This window comes from Rissa tridactyla, chromosome 7 (genome assembly GCF_028500815.1).
Source record: "Rissa tridactyla isolate bRisTri1 chromosome 7, bRisTri1.patW.cur.20221130, whole genome shotgun sequence".
Taxonomy (NCBI): domain Eukaryota; kingdom Metazoa; phylum Chordata; class Aves; order Charadriiformes; family Laridae; genus Rissa; species Rissa tridactyla.
Window position 1 is genome coordinate 48,499,088 of NC_071472.1, and position 14,760 is coordinate 48,513,847.

Genomic DNA, 14,760 nt, shown 5'->3' on the forward strand with positions numbered 1-14,760 from the left:
TCATTCCACAGCCACTTTCCTTCTGCGTGTGTTACATTAATAGTACCTTGATAATAAGAAGCTTGGTTATGACTCTCTTACAGAATATGACCTTCTTTTCTTATCATTGGATGTTGATGGGATTAGCTCCTGCTCAGATCAGTCTTAGACATGAATAATGTGGATAATGCTTTTTGTTTGTGCTTTTCCAAGTATCTTTTCTCTGTGTTCTTTTGTTCTCTGTTTTGACTCTCAAGGCTTTAGCCAAAGATTGGAAGGCCAGTCTCTTGCTTCTCAACCTTGCTCTGTGCTATCATCACCATAAGCTTACTGAGCATGCTGAGAGGGATGCTCTAGCTTCAGAAAAGAGGTTTGTGTTTTCATGAGAATGGACATGGTGCAGAGACATCTTGTTGTAGGAAAAGCTGGAACATCTGGTTGAGGTCCAAGAGTTTGCAGTGACATTTCGCATGACAAGCTTTCAAGTGACAATTCAATGTTTGCTCATCCCGTTACAAAACATTATCAGACTTTCAAAGGGATGCAGCCACATAATGGCTACTTCTTTAGACACTTTGAACTGTTCTACAAAGCTTTCTTCCACTGAATCTTTATGAAAGTCTCTATCGTACACACAGGCTGTACTCACTTGCCAGCAAATTATATTTGCACATCTCTGTGTTTCTGCTCATGGCTATTTGATCACGTTGATTTACACTATCTTACATGCTTGCCCTTGATCTTTCATCTTGTTGAAAATGTGAAAACTCTCAGACAGTGCAGGCTATTTTCATTCTGTCTGTAAGCCAACAAAACAATTTTTGTCTGTGCTGTGATAAATATTTCCTAATGTTTTGACTTCATTCTCTGTTATCAGACTAAAGAATTTTAGAGTTGGTTTCCCTGACAAAGGAATTGCTCAGGACTTCCTTTTAGGAATGAAAATCCTACTTACTTTTGTCAGAGGAGCTGTGTCCCTGTGAAAATAATATAACTTTGAGAGGACAGTCACTATAATCCTACTTTTGGGCTGAAGCTAGCCTGTTCCATACTTTTCTTTTGCTTGAACTTGACAGTTTTTTCCAAAATACTGTAGAAAATCCATATTTAAACTGAAAACTTACACAGAAGAGCTTGTGATCGATCCACGCATGTGTTGGGTGGAGAAAGGGTGGTGTTGCTACTTAAACCTCTGCTGTGTTAATTTCCTCATCAGGCTAATCAGCTCTGTCATTTACAGTCAATAAGGACACTTCCTAAATTCTGAAGCCAGGAAAAACTCTCCTCAGCAGTCCTCAGTCAGAGTCCCATGTACTTAACTGACCCCTTTACCTAGAATACCCCCTGCTTTTTGATAAAAATCTGGGGCGCTGGACTGCTGCCATAGATAATGGGTGTGCTTTGGGGACAAAAGCGTGGTGCAGTATGAGGGAGGTGGGGAGCAGATGATGGTGACTTCTCACATCTGAAGGACAGCAAAATTGTGGACTTCATGAGGTAACAGATGTTTTCGTAAAGGATAGAGTATTTTAGGTTGGCCCACATCCAGAGAGTGTAGGTTTATAACAGGAGCAGGTTTCTCAGTGTTTATCCAGACTTGCCATAGCTCAGCCTACAGAGACGCTAACCCCCTCCCTGGAAACTTACTCTACCTGCATTCTGGCAGATAAAATCAGTGGCATACGTAGAGGTCTTCTCCTGCAAAAGGATGCTCAGAAGCTTTACGGCTTCAGCAATGCCTGTGCTTTTCTTGACCCAGAACATAAGCAGAATGTCTGCAATTTAAATCAGTTCTAAGTAATGAAATTCTCATTGTTTCTTTTCATGGCTGTTTCCTGTTCAAAAGGCCAAAAATAGAAGAACACCTGGTCCGACTGGAAACAGTGACCAAGGAGATAGAAACAACAGGAACCTACCATCTGACAAAGGAAGAACTGGTCTTTGCTGCTAAGCAGGCCTGGAGGAACGCGCCTAGGTGTATTGGGAGAATCCAGTGGTCCAACCTACAGGTAACGTACGAGTCTCGGTATTATGGGCCAGTCATCTACTGTAAATCAGAAGAATGTCTTTTACTTTGATAAAATATGCCAGTTGCTTCAGCTGAGGACTCCTTCCTGTACATATCATAAGGTCAACATTTTTTTTTTAGTTCTCTGCTTCATAGTCGAATGAAAACTTGCGTAGCAGTGCTAGTGTAGGAACCAACTAGGCCATGGAACCAGGTGCCTGTCTTGGTCCTTGAAGGATTGTTATGTATGAAAATGATGCATATAAGAACCTTTCCTAGTGGAGATACAATTAGAGTGAGAAATACTGATTTTTCACTTCACTTTTTTTCTTAATCTTTCCTTTCCTTAACTGCATAAGGAAAATAATGAGTTTACATTACTGTTTCAAAATCAGGTTTTTCTCTTTACATTTGTTTTGGAAACTTACAGGTATTTGATGCACGTGATTGTAAAACAGCGAAGGAAATGTTTGAGCATATCTGTCGTCATATCCAGTATGCCACTAACAATGGAAATATAAGGTAGGCCTCTTCTATTTCATTTGAATTTTAAACAACAAAAACCACATCCAGATCTCGATTCAAAACTCTACCTAAGACCTGAAATGGTCTATCTAAATATTTTGACAATTTGTCTCTGCTCTTAATTCTCCTGGTACTTTTATGTTCCTCTCATGTGTACCATCAACCGTTTTGAGAGTTTGTAACTTTGATGGCTGATGTGGCAAAACCTTTCATAATTTCTGGGGAAAAAGAGATGATTTGAAGATTCAAGAAGGTGGGTGGGGAGGATGAATGATTTTTTTCTACTGACATTTATTTTAGAAAGATAAAGTAATTGCTGCTGATAACAATTTGTGTCTTGGTATTAGAATGTGCTTGATGTGCTGCTGTGGTGTTAACGGGATTTGATTGTCTCTCTGGGCAGATCAGCCATCACTGTCTTCCCCCAGAGAACTGATGGGAAACACGATTTCCGTGTTTGGAACAGCCAGCTCATCCGATATGCTGGATATCAAATGCCAGATGGGTCTATTTTGGGAGACCCTGCCAGTGTGGAGTTCACACAGGTACAGTTCCAAATGCAGAATCATGACTGCTTTCCATCCTGCCTAACCCAGCTGTCCTTTTTTTCCTTTTTCTTGCATGTTTATGCAGGGTGGGAGGGAAATGTGGCGGTAAGGAGTGAATGGCATGTTCTGCCCCACAGGTTGTAGGTGCGGGCTTGAATTTCTTAAAATTCTGACCTAAAATACTCCCCTCCATCTCGGAACAGGGTGAGATGGTGCTCCCTTTAAATCAGGGGCCAATCAGTACTTGAACAACGTGTCTTGGTGTTATTTGGATGGGAAAGATAACCTTTATCACTCAGAATTTACCCCAGCAAGTTTTAGAGGGCTAACATTCTTTTGTCTTCAAATCAATGGGAGGAAAAAAACCTAAAAAAAAACCCTGAAACGCACTTTTTTACAGTTGTGCATTGAGCTTGGGTGGAAGCCGAAATATGGCCGCTTTGATGTAGTTCCACTTGTTCTCCAAGCAAACGGCCAAGACCCAGAAATATTTGACTTGCCGCCAGAAATTGTCCTCGAAGTGCCAATGGAACATCCAAAGTAAGCACACAAGATTTAGATAATTGCATTTTTGCCTCTGCCTCACCTTGGCAGGTTATTAGCTTGCGCCTGTGGCAGTCATTTTATGAGTTCTTTGTTAGGATGAAATTATGGTAAATTTTCCCAAAAGATAAAATGCTTGTTAGAACAATGAAATGAGATTTAAAGGCCAAAAGCATTTTTGTTGGAAATCTTTTTTCCCAATCGACATTTCAATTATATTCAGAATTTAAAAAATCATAATTTCTTATGCCGGTGTAATACACCTGTGAAATGTGGCTGCACTCATAACAAAATGTTTGTTGCCTTTCTGTCTGGTTTTTTGTTCATGTTTGCTTTGGGAGTGGCCTGCAGATTGCAGAGCTCCATAATGCTGTTCTGCAGTTTCTTTAGTTACCACACTGTACATTAAAACTGCTCTGAGTTTTGCAGACTGTGAGTCATTTCTCCTAGAGTTAGTACTCTGTATCTTCCTGGACTTCTCTGGTTATCACCCAAAGGAGGAAAAGACACAAAGTAATAAATCAAAATGCTTGTTTAACAGGTATGAATGGTTTAAGGAGCTAGATCTGAAGTGGTACGCGCTGCCTGCTGTTGCCAACATGCTTCTTGAGGTGGGAGGCCTGGAATTTACTGGGTGTCCTTTCAATGGCTGGTACATGGGGACAGAGATAGGAGTGCGGGACTTCTGTGACGTCCAGCGATACAACATCCTGAAGGTAATCTTCTGGAGAGGGGTGGTCATCTGAGAAGAGAATGAACTTGGTGGGTGGAGCGTTTTTGAAAAAGAGATGCTATCGGTCTTTGCTGGGATGGGTGTTGGGTGTCTGTCACAGTAACACTTCAGTGCTAGTCTGACCCAAGGTCCTGACCGTTGTGGGACATCTTGAATTTCTGCTGATGCTATGGCTGTTTTTACAGTGTTCTGACAGTACTGACAGTATCTGTTTCAAATACCTGGGTAGAATGGTGAAACTGCAACTGTAAAAAAAAAAATATTTTAAATGCTGTCCAAGGGGAATTCTTCCCCAATTTTAGCCTGAATCCTGCTGATTCTGGACTTTTGGTCTCTGGCTGTATATCTCTCAGAGGTATATTTATGTCAGTTTCAGTCTGCTGTTGGCAAGGCAGTGGAGGACTCCTCGTGATTAGCTGCAGGTCTTGGTCACCTCAATTACAAATTAATAATGATGACTTATAACCAGATACTGCCACTTTTGAAACCATTTAGTCCAGGAGTGAACCACTCCCCACTTTACCAAACTGGAATAGCTTTGAGAACCAGAACTCCATAACTCAAGTTCGCCTCTCATCTCAAGTGTTTCTGCTGCCGTCGCTTTCCCCAGTACAAGACTCGCTCTTGCCCCTTCCACAACACTTTTTCCTGCATATTAATGTGATGAGGTGGAGAAATCATGAGGTCAAAGTCCCACACAGTAAATTTGCGTTTCCCTTTTCTCTCCTTTTCACATGTAGGAGGTAGGAAGAAGAATGGGACTGGAAACAAACAAACTTTCATCCTTATGGAAAGACCGAGCTGTTGTAGAGATAAACGTGGCTGTGCTTTATAGCTTCCAAGTAAGTCAACGACTGTGGTATCTGGAGAGATACTGAATATTGTGTCTTTCCTTTTCCTTGCACTTATTAACAGCTTTATACAAATATAGTGCCATTGGACCAATGCTCAGTGGAGGTTAACGTTATTAGCGTAATTGCAATAGAGTTATTCTTGATTTACACCTGGGAAAGTAGAGGAATCCATATTTCCTGTTGGTAGAAAAAAATCTCAGGTGAAGGCAGAGGGAGAGAAAGAGAGAAGGAAGTTAAGGGCAAGGTTGTTCATCACATGCATGTAAGTGTCAAAATCTATGTAAAGCCATTGGATTATATCTTTTATTTACAATTATAGTTTATTTAACAAATAGCAATATGAAAGATAGGTAAAAATGATCAGAGGCTTTTCAGCATGCACTCTCAGTGCTGGAGAAGTAAAATGCTGATGTTAAATAAAAAAAAAAAAAAGGAAGGACATAAGAGTCCTTAATCAAAGGTCCGCCTCAATGTTCTGTATCTATATAATAGTTGCTGATAGTAATTATTTCCCAGAGCTCTATAAAGTCCTTGAAATATTAACCAAAGCAAAAGGATTACTTTAACCACATCAGGAAGAAGAGCAGAATGGGCTTTTTAATATATGTCTGTCTTTTTGCAATTATTCTAGAAACAAAACGTGACTATAATGGATCACCACTCAGCTGCGGAGTCCTTCATGAAATACATGCAGAACGAGTACCGTGTGCGAGGAGGCTGCCCGGCTGACTGGGTGTGGATTGTACCTCCTATGTCGGGGAGCATAACTCCCGTGTTCCACCAGGAGATGTTGAACTATGTCCTCACTCCCTTCTATTACTACCAGGTACACATTTTCAAAAACAACATGATTCTAGTAGACAACTCCGGTAGTGCAGATGATAATATGGGACCTGAAGAAGTCTGAATGAAAAGCCCTGGTTAATGAACATTCACTAGAGAGATTCATAAATAAGCAAGCAATATGTATTATACTGTGGAAGGTTATGTTAGTTCTGTTGAATTCTCAAGCTGTAAGTAAAATGCAATTTCATGCTACAGAGACTGATCCCGTATTTGTACACAGTGGATTGTATATACAGATTCCATTTAATCTGGCCCTTTCAAAGATATACAAATTGTGTATTTATTATTTTACATTTCTTACATGAAGCTTAACTTTTTTTTTAAAGGTGGATGCATGGAAAACACATGTCTGGCATGACGAGACACGGAGGCCAAAGAAAAAAGAAATAAAGTTTAGCATCTTGGCAAAGTAAGTTGTTCAAATGAGAGTCTTCATGCTTTTTTTGTCCAGCTATTCTATTCCTGTGATGTTTCTGTTCCACTTTTTTTGGGGAATAATTATTACAGTAGGGACCACTTTGAATCATAGACTTACCTGTCCGCAGTTAAGCAGTATTCGTATCTACGTTTCTTCTTCGGGGCTATATAGTGTATTGCTTCTGAACAATCTTCCAAGGAAAAACCGTGCTCTGATCTTGAGATCAAGAGAGACAAGCCAGTCTTTACTGGCTTGTTTGTGAATCAATCTGAATTACCATGTAGCTATATTAAAAATTCTATGTGATTATGTTTTTCCCAGGGCTGTACTCTTTGCATCTTCACTCATGCGACAAGCAATGGCAACCAGGTCCAAGGTCACTGTTATCTATGCAACAGAGACTGGGAAATCTGAAACACTGGCCAACAATCTGTGCAGCTTGTTCAACTGTGCCTTCAACACAAAGGTGAGAAAGTAGAAATCATCCACACTAAACACAGAAAGAAGTTATCAGCTTCTGCAAGCTTTTCCATTCTCTACACTTTGAATGTTCAGTAAATGTAAGTTGGACTAGAACTTTGATTTTTGTAATCATTTAGCATAATGCCTTGTAAATTTGGTCAACGGTCACCTTACAAACACAGAGATATCTAATGCTAGTTCTTTCCAGCAATTCTCTCTTTTCTGCTAGCCATTTCTCATGAGCTTTATACCTTCCAGGTTCTGTGCATGGATGAGTACAACATCGATGACCTGGAAAAAGAAACACTTCTCTTAGTGGTTACTAGCACTTTTGGAAATGGAGATTCTCCAAATAACGGAAAGGTACTATTCACCTCAGAAGTATATATGAGCCTCAAGTCAATAACTGAGACCTTTCACTTGTCCCATGTACTTGAGTAAGATATGGATCAGGGTCTCACTTCTGTTTTGAATCAAAGTGTTTTTCTAACCTTAAGTATTTTACAATTTTTTGTACAGACCTTGAAGAACTCCTTGCTCACCCTGAAATTGCTGAGAAAAAAAATCAGGTAAAAACACTTTGGTTTTTTGTGATTGAATGATCCTTTTTGCATGTGATTGAGCCCGCTTTGCATTTCACTTAGCATAACACAATGATCTTATTTATATCTCCTTCGGCAGATACGCTGTGTTCGGTTTGGGGTCCAGCATGTATCCAGAGTTCTGTGCCTTTGCTCATGCCATTGACCAAAAACTGGCCCAACTGGGGGCTTCTCAACTCACTCCGATAGGTGAAGGAGATGAACTCAATGGGCAAGAAGAAGCCTTCCGTACATGGGCAGTCAGTGCATTCAAGGTGACAATATAAATAGTTAGCTCATATTTTAGTTCGTTCATTCATTTTATTTCAGTATTCACTAGCATCACTTAAAAATGGTGAAAAATGAAGGAAAACAAACCTGTGGATTTATATCTGAATTTCAGATTCCCCTCTCTTCTACTGGTTGCCTAAGTTGAAGAGGAAACTGTGCCCCTTTTCTATTATTTTTTAATATTCACATAAAGTTCAATAAAACTTTTTGGATAGTGGGATGCTGAGTATGAACAAGGGTGGTAGCACCTGACATCAGAATTTTTTGAAGTAGATCAGGTTTTTTAGCGATGCTGGTGTAGAATTGGAACCTTGCTGAACTCAGTGAACCCCTATAACTGCAGTGAACTCAACAGAATCAATAAACAATAGCAAACTGTGAAATTGATATCTCCCCATTAGGATTATGACAATGCTAAGAATATTATTTTTACCATGAATAGCCTTATTTTTTCTCTTTTCTAGACTGCCTGTGACATTTTTAACATCCATGGGAAAAACAGTATTCAGTTGCCTGAGATATATACCGCTAATGAAAGCTGGGATCCTAAGAATTACAGGATAGTGCATGACTCTCAAACCATGGACTTGGCTAAAGGTATTACCTCCCACCTTCCACTTCCTCTGTCCATTTTGCTTTGATAAGTCTGAACTGTAAAGGTTTTCTAAAAGTGATACCGGTCCTGCTAGATGGTAAAATTCATCTAATAAGGTACAGCGGTCAGAGAAAAAAGGACATTGGTTTACATTGCATAAATCATTATCTTTTCCAGTGCAATAACATCAGAACAGCAGAACTAGCGTACATTTTGACAGCCCCAGAAGAACAAAAGCTGAGATGAGCTACTTTTAGTCAGGGAAGGTGTGCTTATAGGACACATAACTAAATTATATCGCGTTCTAGGGCGAGCATGGCTCAGTTCTTTCCTGCCTGTTATTTGAAGACATTTTAAACAAACCTAATCACAAAATTGCCATGAGTCATGTCCTCTTTTCTCAACAGCACTTGCCAACATTCACTCCAAGGATATCATTCCCATGAAGCTGAAATTCAGACAGAATCTTCAAAGTTTAAAATCCAGGTACGATATCTCATTCTTTTGAGTATTGCAATACTGCTTTTTACTAAAATATTAAACATCTGAAGTGCCTGGTTATAAACAGCTTCTCCCCCCAGCTGTTAAGAAATAGATACGAATTTTGCACCACCATTAGTAGAAGTAAATCATTACCACAAGGCCACAAGAATATGTACATGTCTGGTTTAGATAGGAGCTGACTTCCCAGTAGAGTCTCTGGGAGTGTAGGGAACTGAATAACCTTGTGATATGGCCCTTTGATACCTACTATGTATGGAAGGTCAGGTGTATGGTCCCTCTCCCTTGCTTGGTATGCTGCATGCCAGGCAAATGTTTACTTAATTTAGGGGAAAAATTGTCCCTTAGCTTGAAAAATAAAGGGGAAGAAAAGGACAAGGTATAGTGCAAGAAGGAGCTGCAAAGCAAGCTGAGACAAGACCATACACAAAGAAGTACAAAAGGATAATCAGTGCTAACATCTGTCTTAGAAATAGCATCTGTGAATGGCTCTTCAGCATCCCCTGGTAGGTCTCTTTCATCCCAGCTCTAAATACAGTTGTCCTACTGGGAGTCCTCTGAGCTGGTTTGAGATGTGAGCTATTCAGTCTTCACTAGAGCTGCACATTTTTTTTTGGCTGATTACAGGCACATTTATTCTATACTGCACAGATCAGGCAGCACTTCATCTTATTTGTTTCGATACAAGTACTTCACGTATCTGGACTATTATTTGTTTAAGTCTCTGTGAAATACTAAGCTGGTCTGGTGGTTTGGTAATGAACACAAGTAAGCCCTTGTCAACTGTCACTTCAGATTTATTCCTTTTCTGTGCAATTCAAGGGAAATCCTGTCAACGTAACCAAGATCTGTCTGATCTCTTTTTTTTTTTTTTTTCCTATGTCTAGTCGTATTACCATTCTAGTTGAACTTTCCTGTAAGACTAATCAGGAAGTGCACTACCTGCCCGGAGAACATATTGGGATTTTCCCAGGCAACCAGCCAGAACTAGTCCATGGCCTCATTGCACGTGTCAAGGATGCTCCTCCAGCTGATCAGACTATCAGACTTGAAACCTGCACTGATGGTAAGTTGGTTCATATATATCAGAGGATGTTTGACCTATTTCTCTTAAAATTCTTGAGAATTTTTATAAACTGAATTTGATTCTATTATCCTTTTCTTAAGTTTCGATAGGATTTTGTTTATGCTTTTAGTTATTCTGATAATTCTCGATTCTGTTTTTGCATACTCTGGCAGTCCATGGTAACTTCACCGGTGTTCACGGAGTTATCCTAGGTTGACACTGTAGTTTAGTTGCTAAATTTACTGTTGACCCCAATTCAGTTAATCAACAGAGTTTGTTTATTGTTGCTACATATCAGAGTCCTAAAACAGATTTACGTCACGACCATCTTTTCCATCTTATTAGGAGCAATCTGTTAAATTGTAGGATTCTGACACACAGAAAGACCATTTCCTCAAAGGAGAGACTTTTCATTTTTTAGTGGTGTTTTGTTATCGTGCAATTCTCCACATCAGATCCTCCCCTTACAAAAAGTTTGAACCCTCACATTAACCTCTTTTCACAAAGGCCCTGTGGTCTAGACCTGCTGCGACCTAGTCTGAAGTCATAGTTTGAAGGACTCAGTTTTGCAAAGCTCTACAGCTGTGAAATGCTGAGGGAATTGCCAAGTGTTCTTTTATTTCCCTCATTTCCAGGTGGCTACTGGACAAGCGACAAAAAGATTCCAGCCTGCACACTCCCTGAAGCTTTGACGTACTTGCTTGATATCACTACTCCACCCTCCCAACAACTGCTAAAAAAACTCTCCCAGCTGGTAACAGCGGAAGGAGACAAACAGAGACTGGAAGTTTTATGTCAGGTAAGCGGTAGGGCTAAATTTATGTTACACGTGCTGTATACTGGACCACCTGATGCCTTTTACTGTCTAGCAGAAGCTTAAGAAATTTTTGCAGTGATGGTGCTTGATTTTTAGCCCTCTGTTACGTGTTCTGTGTGCTTGTAAAACCAGCCGCAGTGAGAGAAAGGGTGGTCTTGTGGCTCAGCCTGGGCGTGGGAATCAAGGGTTTTCTTCAGATCTGATGTTTCCTGTGTGGTTCTGGGTGGGTCATTTTGCCTGCCCGTTTCTCTTGCCTGCCTCAGGGTGGTTTCTGATGATACGCCGTTAAAAGACCTTACAGTTTGCAAGTGGAGGGGTTGGCGGGGAGCTGGTAGATATTTTTGTCAGAGTTTGGTACCGTGAATGTGCGAGGGATGTCACTTTAAGTATCCAGTGACTCGGGCATGGCAAGCGCTTGCTTCTCCTGCTGGGTTCAGCGAGGCTCAGTAGGTGTCTGGACCTGGGATATCCTACAGCAGGGGGCTGAGAAACAGATTCTGCTTCAGTTTCTGCATCTCACTGAGAGCACTGCTATCTGAGAAACTTATAGCAGGTATTCTGTACTTCTGTTTTCAAAAATTAAACTGTTTCTTAGGAAAACCAATATTGGTCTAGACAAAGTTTCAAGAATTCTCTGTTTATTTGCCTGCATATGTAATTGAATGTAATGCAGGAATCTTAGTTATAAGTTACATTTCAAACATCCCTGCTCTCCTGAACTCAGCATGACTTGGTAACATTGTGATGGTGGTCTTTGGCTTTTAGAACACAGAAGAATACAATAAATGGAAGTTTTACAACAGCCCAAATATCCTGGAGGTCCTGGAGGAATTTCCTTCTGCCGAGGTCTCAACAGCTTTCTTACTGACTCAGCTGCCGCTTCTGAAACCCAGGTACTATTCTGTCAGCTCTTCCTGTGACGTGACACCCAGAGAGATTCATCTGACAGTTGCAGTTGTAAACTACAGGACAAGAGGTAATGAATTGTTGTTTTCATTTATCTCCTAATTAAATTATATTTAGGCTACATTGTGGTTCAGAAATAACCTGTGTCTGCCATATGGCACAAAGCATGTCTGTAGCAAAACGTTTGTATTGTGATACATGCAGAATAGCGTGCTGCAGTGTGGATGTTCGTACTGGGTCAGGATTTGCTAAAATCCTGCATCATTATCATCCATGTATCCTTGTTTTATAAATCATTATTAAATAAACACTTATTTAAAAACCATAATTTTAAGTATAAACTGTGCTTTTTTTAAAAAATGGACAGCTTTGAATACTGATACGGCTGTTTTCCTTTGCCCTAATTAGATGGACAAGGGCCTTTGCACCATGGAGTCTGCAGCACGTGGCTGAATACAATAGGTCTCAATGAAATAGTCCCATGCTTTATACGCAGGTGAGTGAATGACAGAGTGACAGAGGGAAAAAAAAAAAAAAAAAAGCAACCCCAAACCCAGCAGTTCTTAGTTCAGCTTCTTCAGTAGTTTTTTTTCATTGTTTGCATATGTTTCAAGAGACTGGCAAGTGCCAGTTTAAGAAGAGTTTAAGAAGTTTAAGAAGTTTAAGAAGAGAGGGAACTCCCTGTCTTCCAGAGCTGAGATCCTTTACTATGTATTACGTTGAATAAAATCATAATCATTAGAAAATTCTGAAAGAACTCTATTCATATGCCACCATCCCCACTGTCAGCATATCCACCACAGAGCAAGTAAAGCCAAGGGAACAAGAAGCAGCTGTCACCAAGTTCAGGCTCATTACTGTTTTCCATTTGGTAACTTAGGCTGTGCTGCTCTAAATCACTCAGGAAACTGACGCTGAGGTGTCAGACATATACAAATTACCTAATTAACATATTTTTGCTTTTTAGTGCTAAGGAATTCCAGCTCCCAGCGGAGCCAACCAAGCCATGCATTCTGATCGGCCCAGGGACGGGAATTGCTCCCTTCAGAAGTTTCTGGCTGCAGCGTCTCCATGACTTGGAAAAGAAAGGTACTTATGGGGATTGCCACAAGGAGCAGGCCATAACTCATCCAGCAGCAGAAGACATCCCTTGTCCTCCATACAAAATCTCTACAGATGGAGACACCCAGAAACATTAGCCAAGTAAACCCTGCAGAGATTGGTCACCCCAAAACGGATTGAACACCGCACTGAAACTAAACCATCCCACTTGAGACCATGCTGGTGGTCTTGAGGTATTTGGTCACTTGGAGGCAGCAGACTCTGTCTCCTGTAAATACTCTATGTTCAGTGACTGCCCCAGGTGCTCGGACGGGGCCACAGTATGGGGACGAAACACTTTGGCCTGTCTGTATCAGCCTGTCTGGGGAACCTGGTCCAACAGGTGACTCCACATAGTTCTTCGAGGACTTGGGAAGGTTCAGTCCTACCGAGCCCCTAAAATCACCACCTGTCTCACACAGACACACGCACTCTCCGTCTCAGGTGTTTAGTGAGAAAGGCTGGTTAGAAAATAGCTGTACAGGCAGCTGTACACAGCGAGTTGCTGTGACAGTGGAGCCCTTTATGGGAATGGTCATAAGAGATAATAGGCTTTACCAGGAAAGACAAAACACTTTCCAATGTTGGTTTCAGGGATCAAAGGTGGTGAGATGACGTTATTGTTTGGCTGCCGGCAGCCAGACATGGATCACATCTACAAGAAAGAAACTGAGGAAATGAAGAGGAAGGGAGTCCTGAAAGAAGTCTATACAGCTTACTCCAGACAACCTGGCCAAACTAAAGTAAGGCTGGCTCCTGTGTTCTTTAAAAGGGTTGGCTCCTTTCAGAATGGTCCTTCAAGTTAAGAGTTGGGCTCTGTTTAACACTGTTCTTTAAAAAAATGTTAGCGTTTTGCTTTAGTGTATTGTGAACAAGTGGCCAAAGGCCCCACTCCTTCAACATAAAGGAGAATCTCACTGTGCGCTTCAGTACGAGCAAGCTATATAAATAGAAAACCCTCACTGCCGTGTAGAGAGGCATCACAGACGTATCAAAATCTAAGTGCAAACAGCCTTTGAAACTAGAAGCCGGAACACTTTCAGAAACCTTAAATTTTGCAGGATTTGATTAGCCCGTGAGTTAGAAATGGGTTGGCTCTGACCATTTGTCACCATTTCAGTGACAGTGACCCTGGAAATTAATTTTGCTTAGGTGAAACCTTGATTAGAGAAAACAGCAGCGCTTAAGCTATCCTCTCTAGCTATGCTACTCTCCTGGCAAGTTAGGAGACTTTGGCAGTTGTAACTGGTTCTGAAAATGAAGAGTCTTAGTCTGCTCTAGTTTAATTAGCAGACAGGTCTAGCCTCCAAATCTGGGGCTTGTAAAGATGGCACGAAGTCACTTTTCTTCTTCTTTGCTGTGGTGCAACACACAGCTGGAATTGACAGGGTATTTAGAACCTTACTACACAGACCCACATGGAATTTAGAGAAGCCAATAGCCAAAGTAGCTTTTAAGAAACCTTGTCTAATGATCCTTTTTCTGTTTCTAAGGTCTACGTTCAAGACATCCTTCAAAGCAAGTTGGAGACCAAAGTGTGCAACCTCTTGCATAAGGAAGAAGGGCATCTGTATGTCTGTGGAGACGTACGCATGGCCAAGGATGTTGCTCAGGCTTTGAAAGGGATGCTTGCAAAAAAACTGAACCTCAGCGAGCAGCAGGCAGAGGAGTATTTCTTCCAGCTCAAGGTATGCTGTAGTATGCCAGGTGTTCTTTCCAGTCAGAAAGTCAGTTCTTTTCAGTCAGTTCCAGGATGGGTTACAGAAGTCATCAAAGTCATGCTTAAGATCGCACGGGCTGCCAAGAGCTTCTTTTCAGCAGAACGCGCAAGGAAAAAAGCTTTAAGTGATCAGCTTAGTCCACCCACTGTGATTTAAAACGCATAGTTTCTGTTTGGTTGGGGTGTAAGAGTGACGCATCGTATTCTTCTCTTACACCTACCATTTTCCCCAGTGTCCCTTTGGGCCTGGACATTACCTTTGCAGC

General features: G+C 40.9%; 1 protein-coding gene across 3 annotated transcripts in view; it reads left to right on the forward strand.

Moving 5' to 3' along the window:
* The window catches only part of NOS2 (nitric oxide synthase 2), a 35,203-nt gene that overhangs the window by 19,389 nt on the left and 1,054 nt on the right, over window positions 1-14,760 (forward strand). For all 3 annotated transcript variants that reach the window (XM_054208734.1, XM_054208735.1, XM_054208733.1), the window contains exons 8-28: window positions 1,826-1,988; window positions 2,418-2,509; window positions 2,916-3,057; window positions 3,461-3,600; window positions 4,145-4,319; window positions 5,077-5,178; window positions 5,822-6,016; window positions 6,363-6,445; window positions 6,776-6,920; window positions 7,175-7,279; window positions 7,436-7,485; window positions 7,598-7,772; window positions 8,253-8,385; window positions 8,791-8,869; window positions 9,772-9,950; window positions 10,586-10,749; window positions 11,533-11,743; window positions 12,082-12,169; window positions 12,641-12,762; window positions 13,369-13,517; window positions 14,268-14,462. In XM_054208734.1, the coding sequence (XP_054064709.1) occupies window positions 1,826-1,988; window positions 2,418-2,509; window positions 2,916-3,057; window positions 3,461-3,600; window positions 4,145-4,319; window positions 5,077-5,178; window positions 5,822-6,016; window positions 6,363-6,445; window positions 6,776-6,920; window positions 7,175-7,279; window positions 7,436-7,485; window positions 7,598-7,772; window positions 8,253-8,385; window positions 8,791-8,869; window positions 9,772-9,950; window positions 10,586-10,749; window positions 11,533-11,743; window positions 12,082-12,169; window positions 12,641-12,762; window positions 13,369-13,517; window positions 14,268-14,462 (2,887 nt within the window). The remainder of the gene's footprint in view (window positions 1-1,825; window positions 1,989-2,417; window positions 2,510-2,915; window positions 3,058-3,460; window positions 3,601-4,144; window positions 4,320-5,076; window positions 5,179-5,821; window positions 6,017-6,362; window positions 6,446-6,775; window positions 6,921-7,174; window positions 7,280-7,435; window positions 7,486-7,597; window positions 7,773-8,252; window positions 8,386-8,790; window positions 8,870-9,771; window positions 9,951-10,585; window positions 10,750-11,532; window positions 11,744-12,081; window positions 12,170-12,640; window positions 12,763-13,368; window positions 13,518-14,267; window positions 14,463-14,760) is intronic.